The sequence below is a fragment of the Crocodylus porosus genome, unplaced genomic scaffold (genome assembly GCF_001723895.1).
Source record: "Crocodylus porosus isolate Cpor-Errol unplaced genomic scaffold, CroPor_comp1, whole genome shotgun sequence".
In the NCBI taxonomy this organism is placed as follows: Eukaryota; Metazoa; Chordata; order Crocodylia; family Crocodylidae; genus Crocodylus; species Crocodylus porosus.
In genome coordinates this window covers 10,981,576-10,999,394 of record NW_017728906.1, presented here as the reverse complement: position 1 = coordinate 10,999,394, position 17,819 = coordinate 10,981,576, and the positions used below count along the sequence as shown (strand labels likewise).

At 38.9% G+C, this 17,819-nt stretch overlaps 1 protein-coding gene across 1 annotated transcript in view; it reads right to left on the bottom strand.

Annotated features, from left to right (window-relative positions):
- Nucleotides 1-17,819, bottom strand: part of EPHA6 (EPH receptor A6) — a 948,424-nt gene that overhangs the window by 173,468 nt on the left and 757,137 nt on the right. Inside the window, exon 12 of the mRNA XM_019528673.1 lies at nt 11,365-11,550. Within this exon, the coding sequence (XP_019384218.1) occupies nt 11,365-11,550 (186 nt within the window). The remainder of the gene's footprint in view (nt 1-11,364; nt 11,551-17,819) is intronic.

Below are 17,819 nucleotides of genomic sequence, written 5' to 3'. Positions count from 1 at the left end.
CACCTGCTCCTCTACCAATGTCACATATGCCATTGTGAGTGGATCCATGATTTTCGAAAGGAGGATGTGGAAGCAGCGACCGGCACTGCAGAGATGGCTGCATCCCCTATACCTAGCCTCCCCTCTAGAGCAGATTATGCTGCAGGAGACACAGGTGGGGACTTTTTCAAAGTCCCCAATCAAATATGAATCTTTCCCACTATTGCCACCCCTTCCTTCCCACCTGTGCTGGTGGCATGCCCCCTTCCCTTCCATTCCCCTTCTTGCCCTTTCCACTTACTCCTCTGGGCAGAGGAAGAGATTGGGAAAACCTGCCTGCCGCTGCTGCCACTTTTGCTGTCCCACTGCTCCTGTGCTGCTTCATCCAGGGCTGTGGGGAGAGGCTGTGCAGGAACCTGTTCTCTCTCTGCTCCTGCCCCTGGGTCCCTGGGGAACACTGGAGGAGGAACAAGGCAGGGAGAACCTCCCTGCTCCCATCACTACTGTCCCCTCTGAACTCAGCTCTGTGCAGACCAGCTGGAGCAGGGCAGGAGCAGCTCTGTAGCTCCCATTCCACCCCTGGGGTCAGCCAGAGATAGTGGTAGCAATGGGTGGGGGAGAGGGAAACAGGAGAGGAGATGCCTTAGTGCATGGAGGGAAAGGAAGTATTGCATGGGGATGGGGTTTGCCTGCTTTTGGAACTTAACAGTCCCTGGATGCTGCTCCTGTGATCCAAAAGGGATTGCCATGATCCACAAGGGACTATGAAACCTTTTGGAACCTCCCCTATCACCTGCTTACAATGCCCTTCTGTGATCTACGCTGTACAGATGGGGTGAGCCCTAGGTGAAAGAGTGAATGAACAGCAGTGTAACATTAGTTCCTGAAAGACGCACAAGCCTGGGACAGAACACTTGAACCTTCCTGGACATTCTGCAGCTGACTTCAGAGCAGCTGCTCTTAGATAATGACACATTAAAAAACAACTAAAATGTGGAACTGCAGAACAAGAAATCATCCACAGACTGGACTATGTTAATACAGTCTAAACCAAGGCTACAGATTCTTATCTCCTAACCTGAATTAGTTTATATAACCCCTATATCCCTCTGCTACTCCTTTCCCCCCCCCACCCTCTTCTACCCACCTGGCTTCCTCCAGCAGTGGCCTCTCCTCTTCCCCCCCACTTCCCTACCATTTTTATTCTAATCACTACTTTCTGTTTAGAAGCTCTGCTTCCTGCAGTCCACTCTTACCATCTGATGAAGTAAGCTACTACTTACAAAAGCTTATGCATCTCTAATTTAGTTATGTTATAAGGTGACATAACTGCCTTCTTCTGCATTACTGAAATTATTGGTTGCAGTGCAGTTCTACTGTGAAGAGATTGAGTAAAAATAACACCTTCTTACTCAGCAGCCTGGCTCCTTGTGTTTATTCAAACTATTTGCCTTACCAAATGTCAAAAGACATTTATTGCTTTTAGTTTTAGGTAGCCTACAGAAGCAATACAGCCTAGGGAGAGTGAGCTACTCATTCTATTCCCTTTTGTACATGAACATTTCTTATTGAGTTCAAGTCAGTAATATTTATATGACTCTCTTCAAAATAATAGTGTTACAATGGTATCATTAAGTGCATAATGGAAGACAATAAGGTTGTGGAAAAGTATAGGTGAGGTGTTAATTTAGCCTGTAGAATCCTTTTATAGGTGATAATGCGCATGAAGGGAAGAACTCATATTGAAATCCAGGGCTCTTAGCTGCATTTACAAGGTTGACAGCTAGGGAAAAAAGAACATCTTTTTACACATGACCTGAGAAGATATAATCTAGAAATCACTGAAACAATAAACCTAGAAATGTATACTGCTTTAAAAAAAACCCCACTTTTTCAGAATAAGATCTCACTTTAATTTTGTTCTCTTCTCTTTTTCTCTCAGTTGCATTTCCTTTTCTAGATAGTTTCTTACCTGCTTTCTCCACTCTTTAAGCCATTCAGCTACATAATTGTTTGCCTTTCTTATGATTTAATAGTAAATGTTCCTGGGGCCGTTGTATCTAGCTCTTTTACCATTTTCTTTGTTTTCTTTGGCCCTTGGTGAACTGGTAAATGCTCCCAAGCTTGGGTGCCATTTCTAGCTAATTAGGCATCATACTATCATTGTTTCAGATAATATATTTACCTTTATTTTTAAAAGTCTGACAGATGTATACTGTGATATGACAGATCTTGTAATAGAAAAGCACCCATCTGTGTTTCTCTGCTGAGGCCACCTTTAATAAAATTAATATCAACTGGCAACAAGGAACCTGAGAGATCTTTTGGATTCTGATTTGTTATTTTTACTGTTACAGCCCACACCAATTCAATTGCCTTGGCCACCACACTTCACCTCTAACAGTCCTAAGATCAACAACTACGAAACAGCCTGCCAGCAACACTTTGATTCAACTGTTAATTATTTCACCCATGGGCTATTGTAATATCAATTTCCCTAGGCTCCCTACTTATCCATCCCACATATATGCTATTCAAAACCATGCTCCTTACTACTTTCCTCATATCCTTACCAGTCGCATATCAAATCATATACTGTTTTCAGTCTTATATTTGGCCAATCCATTATGGATCCATCCATCATGTCCTATTAACAGGATACAGATCACCCATACTTAAATAGGTTGACAGCATCTAGGGAAAGGCAAAAAGTCCCTTTTTCCATTGAGCACCTAAAAAAGGGCAACTTTTATTCTCCAGGACCAATTCTCTTCTCTCATCAGTGCAACACAGAAATAATTTGATTTACTTCAGTGGATTTGCTACTGATGTAGAACAAACTGAGGGAAAAATCAAGCTCTCCATGTCAAAAAAGTCATAGTTCTTACCGCAGTTAGTAGGAAGCAAAGCAGAAGGAAGCTGGGCAGGCTAGAGGATCTTGCAACCTCATCTCCCACCCAATGCACTGGTCTGAAAGCAGATATGATGCACCTCCTCATACCTGGAGTAGCATTCTGCCTGGACACTCCACAAACAAAATAACCTCTGGGCATAAGTGCTAGACTGGGGCACCCACATAAGAGCACTCTACATTAAACAGCATAAGAAAGACATGATGAGTCTTGTATATTTTCTGTAAATGGAGTCAAATGAAGAGTACACACACTACATAGCTGTATAGAACATTTGCACATGATAACAACAACTTTTTATCAATCTGTCCTTTCTGACAGTAAAATAAAATGGATTAGAGTTATAATGGCTGCAGGTTTCACTGGCAGGTTGCAAGACTGCATCACCCTCATTTTCATTAGCCAAGTTATGCCTCAATGCAACTCTGACATTGTTATAATAGGAAGATTTGTTATTGAAGAGTAGAATCAATTTAGGCTTTTATAATGCAAATTAAACAAAGGGACACAATACTGAATTTGGAAAGACAGTTACTATAATATTGCTAAATTAGGTTAAAATGTACAAAATAATTCTTGTAATATAATCACAAATTCCCAGACTCCAGCTTCAAATACAGGAGAATTTTCCTAATTATCATTACCAATTATCATCTTCAAACCCAAGAGGTCTTGCTATAAAAGCCAGTGGTCTCATTTCAATTCTTAACAAAGATTTAGCAGCAACAGAACTGCAATACTAAGACTTCATTATTTGTACAAAATATAATAAAGTATATTTACTAGTGTACTCTGAAGTCACAAAGAAATTAATGTACATGAACAAAAACAATTTATGCATCATTGCCCTGGGTTTATTTTTTGAACTCTTTTTTTTTTTTTAACCCACTGGACAATTTGAAAAATAAAGCAACCCAAAACATTAATTTGGAATGGATCTCGGCATTACCTGGGCAAATCTGTGAAGCCCTATTCTATAAGCAAAAAAAAAAAAATCAGCATCATAGATGAAGTATCTTGCTGCACCAGACCTGTCAGTACAGTTGAAGCTCTGTCTCTTTTTCTCATTAAGTATCTTGATTGTATTCATAAAAAAATAAAATCATGCACATCCCATCTAGGCATTACAACTAATTAGTTCACCTTATTGCACAATCTTCTCTCCTACTGTTAAGGAGAAAAATGACAAAATACCATCTTCAGGGGAACGAAGCTTGTATGGAAATGCAATCACTTGCAGCTGGTAATGATGTTAATTATGCAAATTAATTATCACATCAAGCCCTTAAAAAAGTAGGTAATATAAGACCAGAGTTTTAAAGGCTTCTAAGTAACACAGTTGCCTAGTGGGATATTCAACAATACCTAGCACCTATGTCCCCATTAGGTGCTAACCTGCATTCTTAAAGAACTAAACACCTTTTAAAACAGTGATTTTATAAAGTATTGGAAAAGAAGATCATAAAATGTATGTATGCTCTCTTTGGAGCAGCATTTGAAAAAATTTAAAAGGCTTAGTTACGGTAGACCCTGCATCTTGCTGGTAACAAGATGTTCACTGTTTCACAGTATGCTTTTCTTCATTGCTCATCATCCTGTGAAATATATAGCTAAGCAGATCAATATAATGTATTGCTTCCTAACTGCAATACAGAAAAAACAAAGCTCAAAAAAGTTGTTGACTTAAACTGTCTGAAACTGTAATGGCCACCTTGTTCTTGCTATAAAGTTTGAACAGATGATGATGAATGAAAGAAAAAAAAAAAAGATATATTTTTAGAGATTTAAGAGTGAATTCATTTTAAGTATGTGTCATTTAGGAAAATCAGTTATTGTGGTATTATAGATCTTGGTAGCAAATGTTTTTGTCTAAAATCATCTTAGCGTTATCTAGATTAATATTCTGTTTTGGATGGAAGTCCACTGCAGACACAACTTAATGCAAAATAGGTTATGGATACAATTGGTTATTTGTATCTTATGTCTGTCAGTAATCTTCTATAGTTCTAATATCCTATTCTTTATTCTGGATCATTGTTTAGTAAACTCCTCTGTGAAAATATGTAGATAAATTTCAACTGTTTTGTTTCCAAATTGGTTGTCTATCAAAACAAATTAACTGGTAGTCATGTACTTGTATTTAATGCGGTATAGAGCATAAAACAAAAAATATTAAAATGAACCCAATTCAAGCCTGCTGTAGGCAGGCAAAACCCTGCTAAGAATATGGATAGCTATAACAGTTACACTGGCTACAGTTTATATTATCCTAAGCTGCCCAATGTACCACTGTAGAAACATGCAGACATAATAATTACAAGTAAAGGCAAAAAGTGCGACTAGAACTCTTTCATTTATGGGTAATGTTACAGTGATTTAGCTCAATAATTTTCAAATATCTTTTGACATTTTTCATTAAAATAACTATAAATACTATACAATAATATAGTTCACACTATTCCATTGCACACTGTCCTAATGACATTCTGTAAACTACTATGTTCCACCCAAGTTCAAAAGATCACATTTTCAGTTCTTAGTATTTTAACATTTTGATTTTGTCCAGTAAAGTTACATCATCTGGGAGTAAAATCTTGAGATATGTGGTTAGTATTAAAGTGTTATAGGCTTATAAAATTACCCCATCCTTTTGCTTAATAGACAAGCATACTATAATGCATATATTAAAGACAGTGTACTATAAAATAGTTAACCTTCTAAAATGAATTCTGAACTCACTTTAAATAGATTCAGCCTGTTAACAGGCTGGAGAAAAGAGCAGCATTTGAATCATTATCCTGAAGGCTCAAAGTCTTAAAACACAATGTCCTACCTCAATGAGGGGAAAAAAGGGAGATTCATTGATGGCTCTTTCTGACATTTGTGATGAGTGAAAAGGGATCAGCAATTAAAAGTACTCATTGCAAATTGCAATGACTTAGGATCATGGTTTGCTTTCAGCTTAAAATAGGTGGGTTGACTTCAGGCCTCTTCCTTTGAGACAAGGTGATATGCTGTAGCTTAAAAAAGAAGCTCTGTGATTAAAGCTTTGAATTTCATTTGTCAGATGACTGAGTAAAAGGTTTGAGAAATACTATGGCATTCAGGATTTGAAAGTCACTGGAACATAATACAAAGCAGATATAAACAAGCTTCAAATACCATACCAAATGTATACCTAATGTTATGGGAAACTGGGCTAGAGCTGGACCAAGAATATGGTTGCTGTCCTTCCCATCCTGCCTTTCTGGGTGCATCATTTTGAATCTTTATGGAATATAACACCACATAGCATATTGCATAATGGACACTGATCTTTCAAAAGATTCAGGTAGTCAGAGTGACATTTTAAAATTCTTAAATGTTCAGAAGGTGTTCAATATTAGGCAATTCCTTTAAAATGAATTTTAATAAGTTAGAGTTTCTCAGGGGAGGGAGAGGCTATGTTAAATCTTGGAGCATCTTACCTGTCCAAAAATACTGATATGTATTCCTCCTCTGTTTACAGACTTTAAATAAGACTTTAAATTGTGGCAGAAGTGTACTTCTTTAAGCCTCCTCATTTTGCTTTCCACACGTACACCCCTGACGGGTGGAGGCCCTGGTGGCCCCGCTGCTTGCTGCTGATTGGCGTGGAGGCAAATACTGCAGTTTTAAATATGCTGTGGGTTTTGCCTCCTAGCTGCAAGTGGTGGGGCTGCCCGGACCCGTTAGCCAATCAGTGGTGGATGACAAAAATGGGGAGGCACACAGAGAAACAAGAAAGATTTAAAGGAACCACTGCACAGCTCACTTCCGCTGCAATTTTGGTAGGTCCCTACTTATGATAGCATGCAGAAATGGAGGCTTTGGAACATAATGGTAGAGTCTGGATTCCCTAAGAAGCTCATAAAAATGATTAGGGTATGTATTAAAGATACAAAAGGGAGAGTTAAAGTGGATGGAAGCATCTCTGATGCCTGCAGCATGGCAATGAGCCTGACATGAGGTGATGAACTTTCCTACTATTGGTCAGTCTGGTGTTGGAACTAGTTGTCAGATTGGTGGCTGAAATTATAGAAGGGGTTCTACTCGGGAGATTGCACAATAATCTTTGGGTATACAAATGACTTGGACACTTATGCAACAACACTGTAGAACTTACTGGAATGTATAAAAATTTAAAGTATACAGCCAAGAGAGTAAGGCTTATAGTGAATGGTGAGAAGGCCAAATATATAGCAATCACTTGCAAGAACATAACTGAAACAGCAAAACAGAACTTTTGTATATGAAACCATAGCTTCCAGAGTGTCCAAGAATTCAAGTATTAGGGATCATTGTTGAGTGACATCAGTAAGATGAGCAGGGAAAATATTTCAAGGATCTCAAGTGAGAATAAAATAGCTATAATAGACTTCTCTGGTCCAAGATACTGTCTAGAAAGACACTGAAGTTATAGTACATAGGCTATTTGCAGATGTTAAACCCTTCCCCCCTCCCCTGCAAAAACCTGTGCTTTACTGGAAGAAGCAGAACATTACTCTGACCTGGCACTGCAGTGTCTGTATATATTGGGTGCTTCAGCAGGGCTATTTGGGACTTTTATCTAAAGCTGAGTCAATCAGGTATTAGATAAAAATCACTGAAAATGTCCCACTAAAGCACCTGATCATACAGACTTCAGGCAAGCTGGGTCCAACACACTGCTTCTTTTGGGCATGTGCTGGCTCAGTGTGGGAGTGCATGGAGTTTAAAGCAAAGGGCTTTTTTTTTCTGTTGTCTGCAAACAGCCATAATTATTAGACCTGTAGTGATACATGGCAGTTAGACTTGGTGCACGATGCTGAAAGACCATCATAAACTGATTTGTTTTGAAAATAAAATTTTTAGGAAGATAGTTAGTTGGACCGGTGACAGACCTAGAAAGGGGGAAATGGAGGCAACAAAGTAATGAAGAATTATGAAATACCATGGAATTGCCTGTCTTTATAAGTGTGGTATATGCACAGTGATTAGTGTGGATTAGCGTCTCACAAGATTTAAAAAAAATAAATAAAAAAAAAAATCGAAGGTATGTCTTATTCTCAGCTTAGTTCCTGGTTGCGGCAATAGCTGATTGTGGAATACGACTCTTCATCTGCACCCACATTTACTTACGAAAGGTTGCCAGCTTGCATAACAATACACAAGCACAACTGAGTACACCTGAAATGAAGAGATAGAGCCATTGGGAAAGGCTCCCAAAGCAGACTCCTATCTCCACTATGTCAGACTGACTAGAAAGGAAAACAGATTTTCCTCATTTGTCTGGACAAGCCTATCTATCATGGACTTACAAGACAATGAATGGCCTTTTTTATTGCAAGTCACTTAATCAATGTTTCTAAAACAAAACTAATGTGAACAAATTCTTCTCTTTGACTTTGCCCCTTTGACTAGTGATACTAATGAAATGCTAAGCCTAGATTCTGCGTTGTGGTGTGCCTGTTTTGGCATGCACTGCTAGTACAAAATTGTCTTCAGCCAACAAATAAGTCATAGGAGGTTCATTATTGGCAAAATGGACTTTTCAGTGGCATTGTTAGTATTACAGCTTCCGTACTACCCATTGCTCCCTACTGTTGGCACAGGGGCTTTGAATGGAGCAAGTAAAAAAGAAAACGGTCAAAAAAGAGAATTAAAAATCTGCTAAGGGAAAGCTTTAAAGCCTGCTGATTCATTTGTGAAAGGCCTAGTACAGCATTCTTTGCTTTGACAGACCACATACACTGCAGTTTTTGAGAACAGTATTACTTAAATGCTAACTTCTGCTTACTTGGTCCTGCAACATAAGATCTCTCATTTGTGTGATGTATGGAAGAATTTGTTGATAACCTGATCGATAATTATTGATTTGGTAGGACCTTCTGCTTACTGCAGTCAAATCCTTTTTTATTTTTCAGTTCAATAGCCAATGACATTGTTATGGAGAGTACTGGTAACAAACTGATGCAATATATATCAGTAATGGCTACAATTTAATAAGTAATGGTGACTAGAAGAAAACGTATGTGCTAAACACAGCTTTACAGCTCTGTTAATCACGCATATTGTATTGGATGCATCTCTGTAGGTTGGTGCAATTGTGATGCACATCAGTTAATATAGTTTCTGCTGTTATCAGTCTTATTCTTAATAATTTTATCATTAAACAACCGAATTATCTGGGGGTGAATTCTGCCTGCCCTTCTTAGAAGTGTCCATTGGGTATCGTTAACTTTTCTCTCCCTTTGGCTTGTGTAGATGCCAGATACATTTCTAGAGCTTGCATTCAAGGGACCACATGGACTATGCCTTTACAACCCTGCTGGGGACATCCTGGACCCCAGAAAAGGCAGGTGAGATGGTATGGAGCAATGGCAGAACCCAACAGCAGAATAGCAAGAGAGTGTGTAGCAGTGAGTTTTGAATGCCTGCAGATATTGCTGCACAATTCACTCTAGAGGGTGAAACATTAACAGTTTAGCTCCCTACACATTTCAACAAAAGTATTAGAATTAATCTGTATGTAACCTATGAGATTATTTGTTTTTTCAAAGCAAATCACAGTGCTATTGCTAGATTTTTACAGTTCCAACTCCTTGTAATATGGCAGCAATGCCTACATTTTCTGTGAAACTGTGTAACTATAATGGTAAGCCATACAGCTGTGCACTCAGTCTATCACCTATAGGTAAACATTCAGGAAACCATACCTAGGTATATGGTACCCTTAGGGGAAAGCACAACAATTATGAAATATATCTTATCCATTTCAGGTTATCTAAGACCACAGTTGCCTTCATAGTGGGAACAAGCAGCATAATGAGATGATATTGATATATTAATTTATATGGTTTTTCCCTAATCCTTATCCAATTTCTCATTTGAGTGGATGATAAATCTTTATTAATATGATCATTTATAATTATGGCAAAGATTAAATAATAATGCCATTGCCAAGTACATTATTGTCTATTCTGCATGGATTTAAATAAGTGATGTCAGCAAACCACAAACGAACTTCTTTCAGAAATTAGATGCATTGTGTACAGTAGAAGACTGACCGAAGAGTAATGGAATATGGAGCCATGTCATTTATATGACACTGATACAAAAACCAACCTGGGCTGGTAGAGCTATCTGAAACAAGCAGGTGATTTCAATTAAATTCCTACAGTTTTCCATGTCACACATAAATACCTAATATTATCTTAGCCAGAAATCACTGTCTCAGGGGAACAGTGAACAACTAAGTAGAAATAAAGATCAAACTATATCAATCTGAAAGTTAATAGCATATGGCCACCATCACTGCAGTAACTAAATATTCATAAACATGAATGTTGCAAGGAAAATTGCATTAACCTGAAGCTAAGTGTAAATATTCCCATTGCACAGATTTTGAACCAAGGCCTAAAGAGATTGACTTGCACAAGGTCACTGAGTAAATCTATGGAAATTCCAGTCCATCATATGAACTACAGAACCTTAATCTTACTTCTGCCAGGTGTAGCTTTAGTTACATAGATAGGGTTATAATAGAAAAGTTTGCATTGCTACATTACTTTGTGCCACACCACACCAAAATCCACTTGAAAGAGAAATAAACATAAGGAAGGACTGCAAATCAGCAAACATCATAGCTTGGTTATGGCAAGGATTTAATTATGAGAACATAATGCCTCCCATGTTTTGGAATCTATGCTGTAAAAAGTCTACTTTAAATAAATTTCATGCATGTTACCAGGAATTTCACCTCATGCTGAAATAGTCACTATACATTTTAACACTAGAAAAATTCATAAACCATGTATAGTTAAGGGTTTAAGACTAATGGTTTTTGTGGAAGAGGTAAGTTTCTGTTTTCTCAACAATCAACTAAAATAGCTATAAAACTGAAAATATTACATAGATTATTCTGAATTAAGAAGCAGGAATTGGGTGTATTTGTTTTCTTCTAATATTTAACTGAAGTTTCTTTAGTGTACTGCACATTTTTTAAGAGAATTTACTTTTTTTTTTTTTTACTTGTACATAGGAAATAATTTCATTTTGGTCCTAATATCAGTAAAACAGTACAGGATGATGGAAAATGGCTGCCTGTGGTGAAAGAAAAATATACCTACCAGCTTTCTACTTCTGCAAGATAATTCACTTTCACATTGACGTCATCTGAGATTCTTGATTCCTTTATTGTATTCCATTTTTTCAGTAGAAAACACTGCCATACTATTTAATATGATCCTCTAAGGGTATTATTTGAATGAACAGGATTTTTACAAAAATATAGCATGCTTTATTAAAACCACATAGGTTACACTGTCCTATATTAATGGTTTCACATTCTTTAGCAATTAGCATACATTTGTGTTTTGGCTTATTACTGGGAAATAAAACACCATTCTTGTTATCATGAAAGAAACCCTTAATTTTGATGTGGATCCATCAGGATAACATGAAAATAACTTACTTTTTGTAACGACTCCTTCAAGACGAATAATATTTGGGTGGTCAAATTGTCCCATGATACTGGCCTCCCTCAGGAAATCTCTTCTCTGCCTGTCCACATAACCACCTTTCAAAGTTTTAATGGCAACAGGAATCTCCCTTTTTCCTGGTGTCTTCAGGCGCCCACTGCATACTTCTCCAAATTCACCTGCAAAGAACAAGAGCAAACAGTCTGTTATGAAACCATTTTTATTTTCTAGAGAACTGTAATTTTTATATTTCTAGAGAATCCATACTGACACTGCTCTTTAACTTAAATGCTCATCAAGCTTTTTTCTTTGTGACACAAGCAATTTTGAAAAAATTACAAATATGGCTTTCATAATAGTCTACTATAATCAGTGGAACGAGAATACTGATGCATCTCAAAAATATATATATCTCTTGAATTATAGTATAGCTTTGTCATTGTGAAATAATGGATGAGAGAGTGAAATTGATAAATTATCAAAAGCTAGTATGCACAGAATACCTATCACAATTTCTGAGGAAGTATAGTCACTTGAAATATATATCAATACTTATCAATAAGTATAGGAGCAGGACTTTTACTCTCATCATACAACCTGCATAATGTAGTTGGTTTTTACTGATTTATGAAGACACTGAACTTAGGTTATGCTGTGCTGCTGGGCTTGCCATGAGGAATTAGCACTAGCAATGGTTAGATTTTAATAATGTTGATAATGAAAAAGGGACAGTGTGCAGCAAGGCCTTGGAATACTGCACACAGTAGAATTAATAAAAACCTGTAAAAAAATTCACTAGAAGTCAAGCTATGAGAATGTAAGGGTTGCATAATTAAACATTCAGTAATTCTGAAACTGCAAAGGTAAGACTGCACCTCTTAACTACTCCACCAAACATATACAATGCAATACAGACTTTAAAATTTCAGGATCACATACAGTTTTCAAAGTAACATGTGTAACCTGTAATATGTTTTCCATTATTTTTCTTTTTACCCTAATTTCATTCTCACAAGAGTCATTTAGTATTTATTTTCATAATTCTGTTATCACCTAGGTACTGCATAATCTTTTTTCAGTCGTCAGCACTATGTTCATTAAGTGCACTTTACTGAATGTTAACTATGTAGCTAACTGTGATCCAAATATATGAGGAGTATACTCACCAGCAAACTATCACTATTTCTCTTTATTGTACTTAGCCTATAACATGCTGTTTTCATACTGTTTGCTGTGCATTTTTAGATCATTTTCATGAAATCTGGTATAAAATTACCTGAAAGAGAATTACACAGTTCTAAAAATGGTTCACTTACATAGTTCTTGAGAAAAAAAATTAATAATATATTATGTAAGAGAAGCCTTCTGTTTTTGTGTAGAATGGACTATGTGTAATATGAAGCATATTTGCATTGCACCAGAGTTAAGAGTGACTGTGCAAACCAAGCTCTAGTATTTTGTTCTACTCAAATGCTTATTACACAGATGCATTTGGTTAGATCAAAACACCCTGCGATATCTTGAGATTCTTTCAAGGGTGCTGCAGGGTGCCATGCAATGCTAGAACTGTTAGGTGTGCAAACACAGTTCACAAGACAAAACCAGATTTTTCAAACAGGAATCCATAATGTTAAAAACCTTCTGATCTGCTGTGGTCTTTCTGAGTGTTTTGCCATTCAAGAACAACTCTGTTAATTTTCCATAGCCTAAAAAAGCAAAAATTAAGAGCTGACATTTTCTGAGAGGTGTCTTGAGTCAAACAAGGGGTGCCTTGAGTCTAATGAGGGGTGAGAAGTCTAAAAACATTGAGACCCACTGAGCTAGACACTACCACAATCCTCTAGCCCAATCACCTAATTGGTCCTTCAGATTCAGCAAAAGAATGTGCTTAAGCATAATCATCCTCTATTCAGCAAAGCACTAATGCATATGACTGATGGAAATTGAACCTAAGTACACATATAAGCATATACATAAACTTTTTTGTATGTTAGATTCAACATGCATAATACAAATCTAGCTAAGGTTGCATATGAGACTTAGCTAAGGGTGTATATAAGTCATAGCTGTCCTTTAGTAACATCTTAATGTTACTAAAGAGTGCCACAAAGTCCTTGCCAAATGTATTGTAGATGTTTGAGGCAATTTTTCAAAGTGCCATGATTCAGCTAACAAAAAATATCTTGCAAAAACTTTTCAAAATACTTCCTAGAGGGCATGTCTACAGATGCTAAAAAGTGCAGTAGACTAATTCTTCTCGACATTAGTGCATTACGGCGAAAGCCATGTGTCACGGGGTGGGAACCTACGAGCGGCTGTGTACTCGCTAGTGGCCCCTTGCCGTGTCAATTAGGCAATCCAGCACCCTTGACTCGCCCGCCATGTCTTTGATCTTAGGTTCAGTATGGGAGGCTGCCTACTTGCACCTATGACACTGCGCTGGTATTACCTCTGTTCCAAAGGGGGTGCCCTCACCCCAGCCTTATGGGCAGTGCGTGCCTCCTACCTCCCCTGTAGCATGCCCCAAGCCTCGCAGCTCTTCCTGGACGTTGTCTGGTCCGTGATCTTCTGCGCCCTTCTCTGGCGCCCCTGGGCTTAACCCGCAACCAGCGCCCCTTCTCTGGCGCCCCTGGGCTTAACCCGCAACCAGCGCCCCTTCTGAGTCCTGTCAATAGTGATCTTCTGATTAGGCTCAGGCGACCTAAGCCTTACCTGGCCCCTGCTGGATCCTGCCAATGATGATTGTCCAATTTAGTGTGTCCTGGTAGGCTCAGGTGGCCAGAGCCTTACCTGGCCCCTCTGGTTCCTTGGGCTCCCCTGTTGCTGCGGAAGCCCTCTGGAACACTCCTTGGCCCGCACCTGTCTTGGGTGCCTGTCAATGATACATGCCACCTGCCTTGGGGTAGCTTGATATAGTATGTGGCCCGCCTAGGGCCTGTCGCCCCCTCTCTGGGGTCTAAACCACACTTCCCCGCACTTATGCCGTGCCTCCTGCGCGTCCTCGCCCCCTCTGTGGCCTGCACTGCGCTCCCCGTGCTTCCTTGCCACCTCTGGGGTCTAAGCCGCGCTTCCCACACTCATGCTGCGCCTTTCGCGGCCACACCGAGCACCTCTGCAGCACTCGGCACACTGTGCCCCTGTGGCACTGCTTGCTGTGCCCCCCACTGGGCAGCGGGAACCCCCAAGCTACTGGGGAGTCCCCATGAGGCCTCCTCTCACCCCTACAGCCTCACCCGGTCCTCCGGTGTAACGATAAGTAAAAGAGTCAGCCAGCCAGCTACAACATAACATAAGTGCCTGAGCTCATAATGCCAACTCCACTCAGTGCTGGACTCTCACCCATACATCTGCCCAGGCTCTCTCTCTCTCCCCTCGCATCATTGCAGCCAGTCAAACCACCACCATTGACTCTGCTGCTCAGCTCTCTCGCAGAGCTGCGGCTCCTGCGGCTGCCAGAGGGGAACTGCTCTTAGGCTCCGGCCTGGGCTGTTTATAAAGGCCTAGCCCTGCCCTGTTCTGGCCACATGACCCGCCTGGTTGCCACGGCAACCGGCACCTGAGCTGCCCCATTGATTGACGGCTCTCCTTATTTCCTTTACTTAAGGCACAGAGCACCTCAGTGCTCCTGTGACACCATGCTAATGCCATTATTGTCAACTTTCATGATTTCTGGTGTTGTTCTTAAAGTCTATGCTTTGGGAATGTGAAAAAATGTAGCTTTTTCTTTTTTATGTTTATATTTATATAAACTACATAAAAAAAAAAAGCGACATTTTTTTTCACATTCCCAAAGTATAGACTTTAAGAACTATGCCAAAAATCAGGAGAGTTGGCAACAATGTAATGCACTAATGTGCAATAGGATTAGTCTACTGCACCTTAATGTCATGTAAAAGACATGCACTGGTGCTATTGTGCAGTAGTGCCAATTACAGCACATTAAGTTAGTGCCTGTTATTACAGGTACTAAACTTAATGTACCATAATTATGGCACATTGATGCACATGTAGATATGACCAGAGAGGTACTTCCATGTCAAATTTTAATTTTCTGCCCCATCCATTTTGCTACCCATGCAGTTACATGATATCTAATATATATAAGTACATGCATGAATTTAACTAGGGGAAGTACTTTATAAAATATTGCCTGAATTCCTTTGCTCATATTAAAAACAAATTCTTGAAGTAGATGCTTAAAGAAAAATTCAACCTAAAAAAGAAAGCTAAGACAATATAACTGATTGATATCAAAGTTAAAATGAAAAGGGTTGTGCAATCTTTACGATTTTAGTCATTGTCACTTCTGCTACTGAAGAAAACCAATATTCACGATAGGAAAAATAAGTTCATATCTTGCTTGTCAAGTCAAGATATAGATATAACAATGGTACAGTTAATAAAGTTTGAACATAATTCTTCAACTATTTATCAGAATCTTTAACAGCTAGCCAACAACTGGCAAATTCAGATAATAATAGTAAAAGAATTCTTTGAAAGGCAACCATCATGGGATAAAAATGGGATGCTCTATGGAAAAAGGGGACCAACCTAGGTGAGTCCACTATATGTTTTGATTGTTTTTGTTTCTGCCTTAAGCTCTGCTCACCTGATTATTGCCATAAATAAGGTGTGGTGGCTGTTTAAACTTCCAGAATCTTAGATTTCAGCCTCTTTGTTTTGAAGGAGAAATGGAAGAGCCCTCTTCTGCTCTGTGATGCATTCAGAACAAGTACATCACATTAGAACCTATCCTCAGTGTGTCTCTGTGCATCTTGATGGCTCTTCTATGTGAAACAGCCTGAAATTAAAGAGAATCCTCCAAGTCCTCCTTCTTGATAAAGAAGCTGGTAGCAGGTCAGAATAATATAACTCTAAGGTCAAGAGGGTCTGTTCCATTGGTGAAATCTGCAGAGTCGAACTGCTTCATCTTTGGGAATCGTGTGGATCACATAAATTAGACTACTGAGGTTATTTTGTCCACTCTCTGGCTAATACAGTATTGTCCCTTTCAGTACATTGCTTAGAAAGCCTGGCAGTGTGATTGCCTGTTAGCAGGTGTTGTTCTCACTAGGAAAGATTTAAGTGTGTTCTGAATCAGTGAAGTAGGAGGCTGATAAAAGAAATGCTAGTGTCCCTTGAGAGAGAAAATCTAGGATGCTGCTTGAACAGTCCTGAGAGAGCCACCCTCAGAGCAGCCAAGCTTGGGGAGAAGGCTCAAGCTGAATTTTGTTATCCTAACAGTAATTTATTTGCTAATAAAACCAAACTCCAGGAAGGGAGTTAGTAAGACTCTACACAAGAGGCAGATTTTGTTGTACAACTCACATGCGCTGTTGTAATTAGGCTGTAAACCTTTCTACAAAAGAGGAATCGGAAAGGAGATAAAAGGAAGCAATCCTTTCAGTGAAACAGCAACACCAGGCCTCAGCTATAGTTGAACAACTTTATCTGGTCTAGCTGCCATTTATGAAGGCATGGCAGTCACCATTTCTGAAGCATCTGTTCCATAGATGTGCTCCTGTTGGAACACCACCCTGGCTTGGAGAGAAAGAGAGAACCTGCCCTTGCCATTGGTGCATGCAGTGTTTTACGGTCAGTACTGCTTACTGGGACACTGCACAATACTCTCTATCCTACCCAGCACACTGGCTCTTCTCCCTAGGACAGTGCAGATCCACAGAGACTGTACAAACAATCCCTATACACAACTACTACTGTGATCTGCTCCCACTATACCAACAACTGGATGAGTAGTTCATATGCTTCCCATCTGGACATGCATAATCTAGCAGTCAGTAATAGAGAAAAAATATTTATTAGCTGTCACTTGGATGATTTCATATGCCATATTAAGCACAAGAAGGTGTTTTTTTTGCATGTGAAATTTGGTATTACATTACCAAGTTGTTATCACATTCAGTTCAGCCTAACTAAAGTTGGCTTTGTTAAATAACTTGCAGAATCAATCAACACATCTCTAAGCATGCAATACCAACTCTCCTGTGCAGAGGACAAATCTGAATCCTTTTCTTCTAAGCTGCACAATCTGGTCAGATATGCAGATAGCATAATTTCACTTGGATCAAATGTACTTCAAGAAGACATAAAGCCAATATTCCAAGATGCCAGATTTTTCATTTGCTTTGTGTTGAGCAGAAAATACGTACGCATTTTCACAACACACAAAAATCACCAGGCTCAAAATAAATAACATTTCATGCCTTAGGGAAAAGTAGTAGTAGAAACGCCAAATCACTGAGCATTTATAAATGAATTTAGTGTGATAGTGTCCAGTGAACAGTACGAGACACCAAGATTTCCTACCTGCAGAATATCTAAAGCATTAAAAGCAATACTTAAAAGCTTCTTTCCTCTGACCAATATCTTTGTATCATTCTGGATGTGCTCTCTCTACAAGCAAAAGAGGTTTTCATTTTCTACAGCC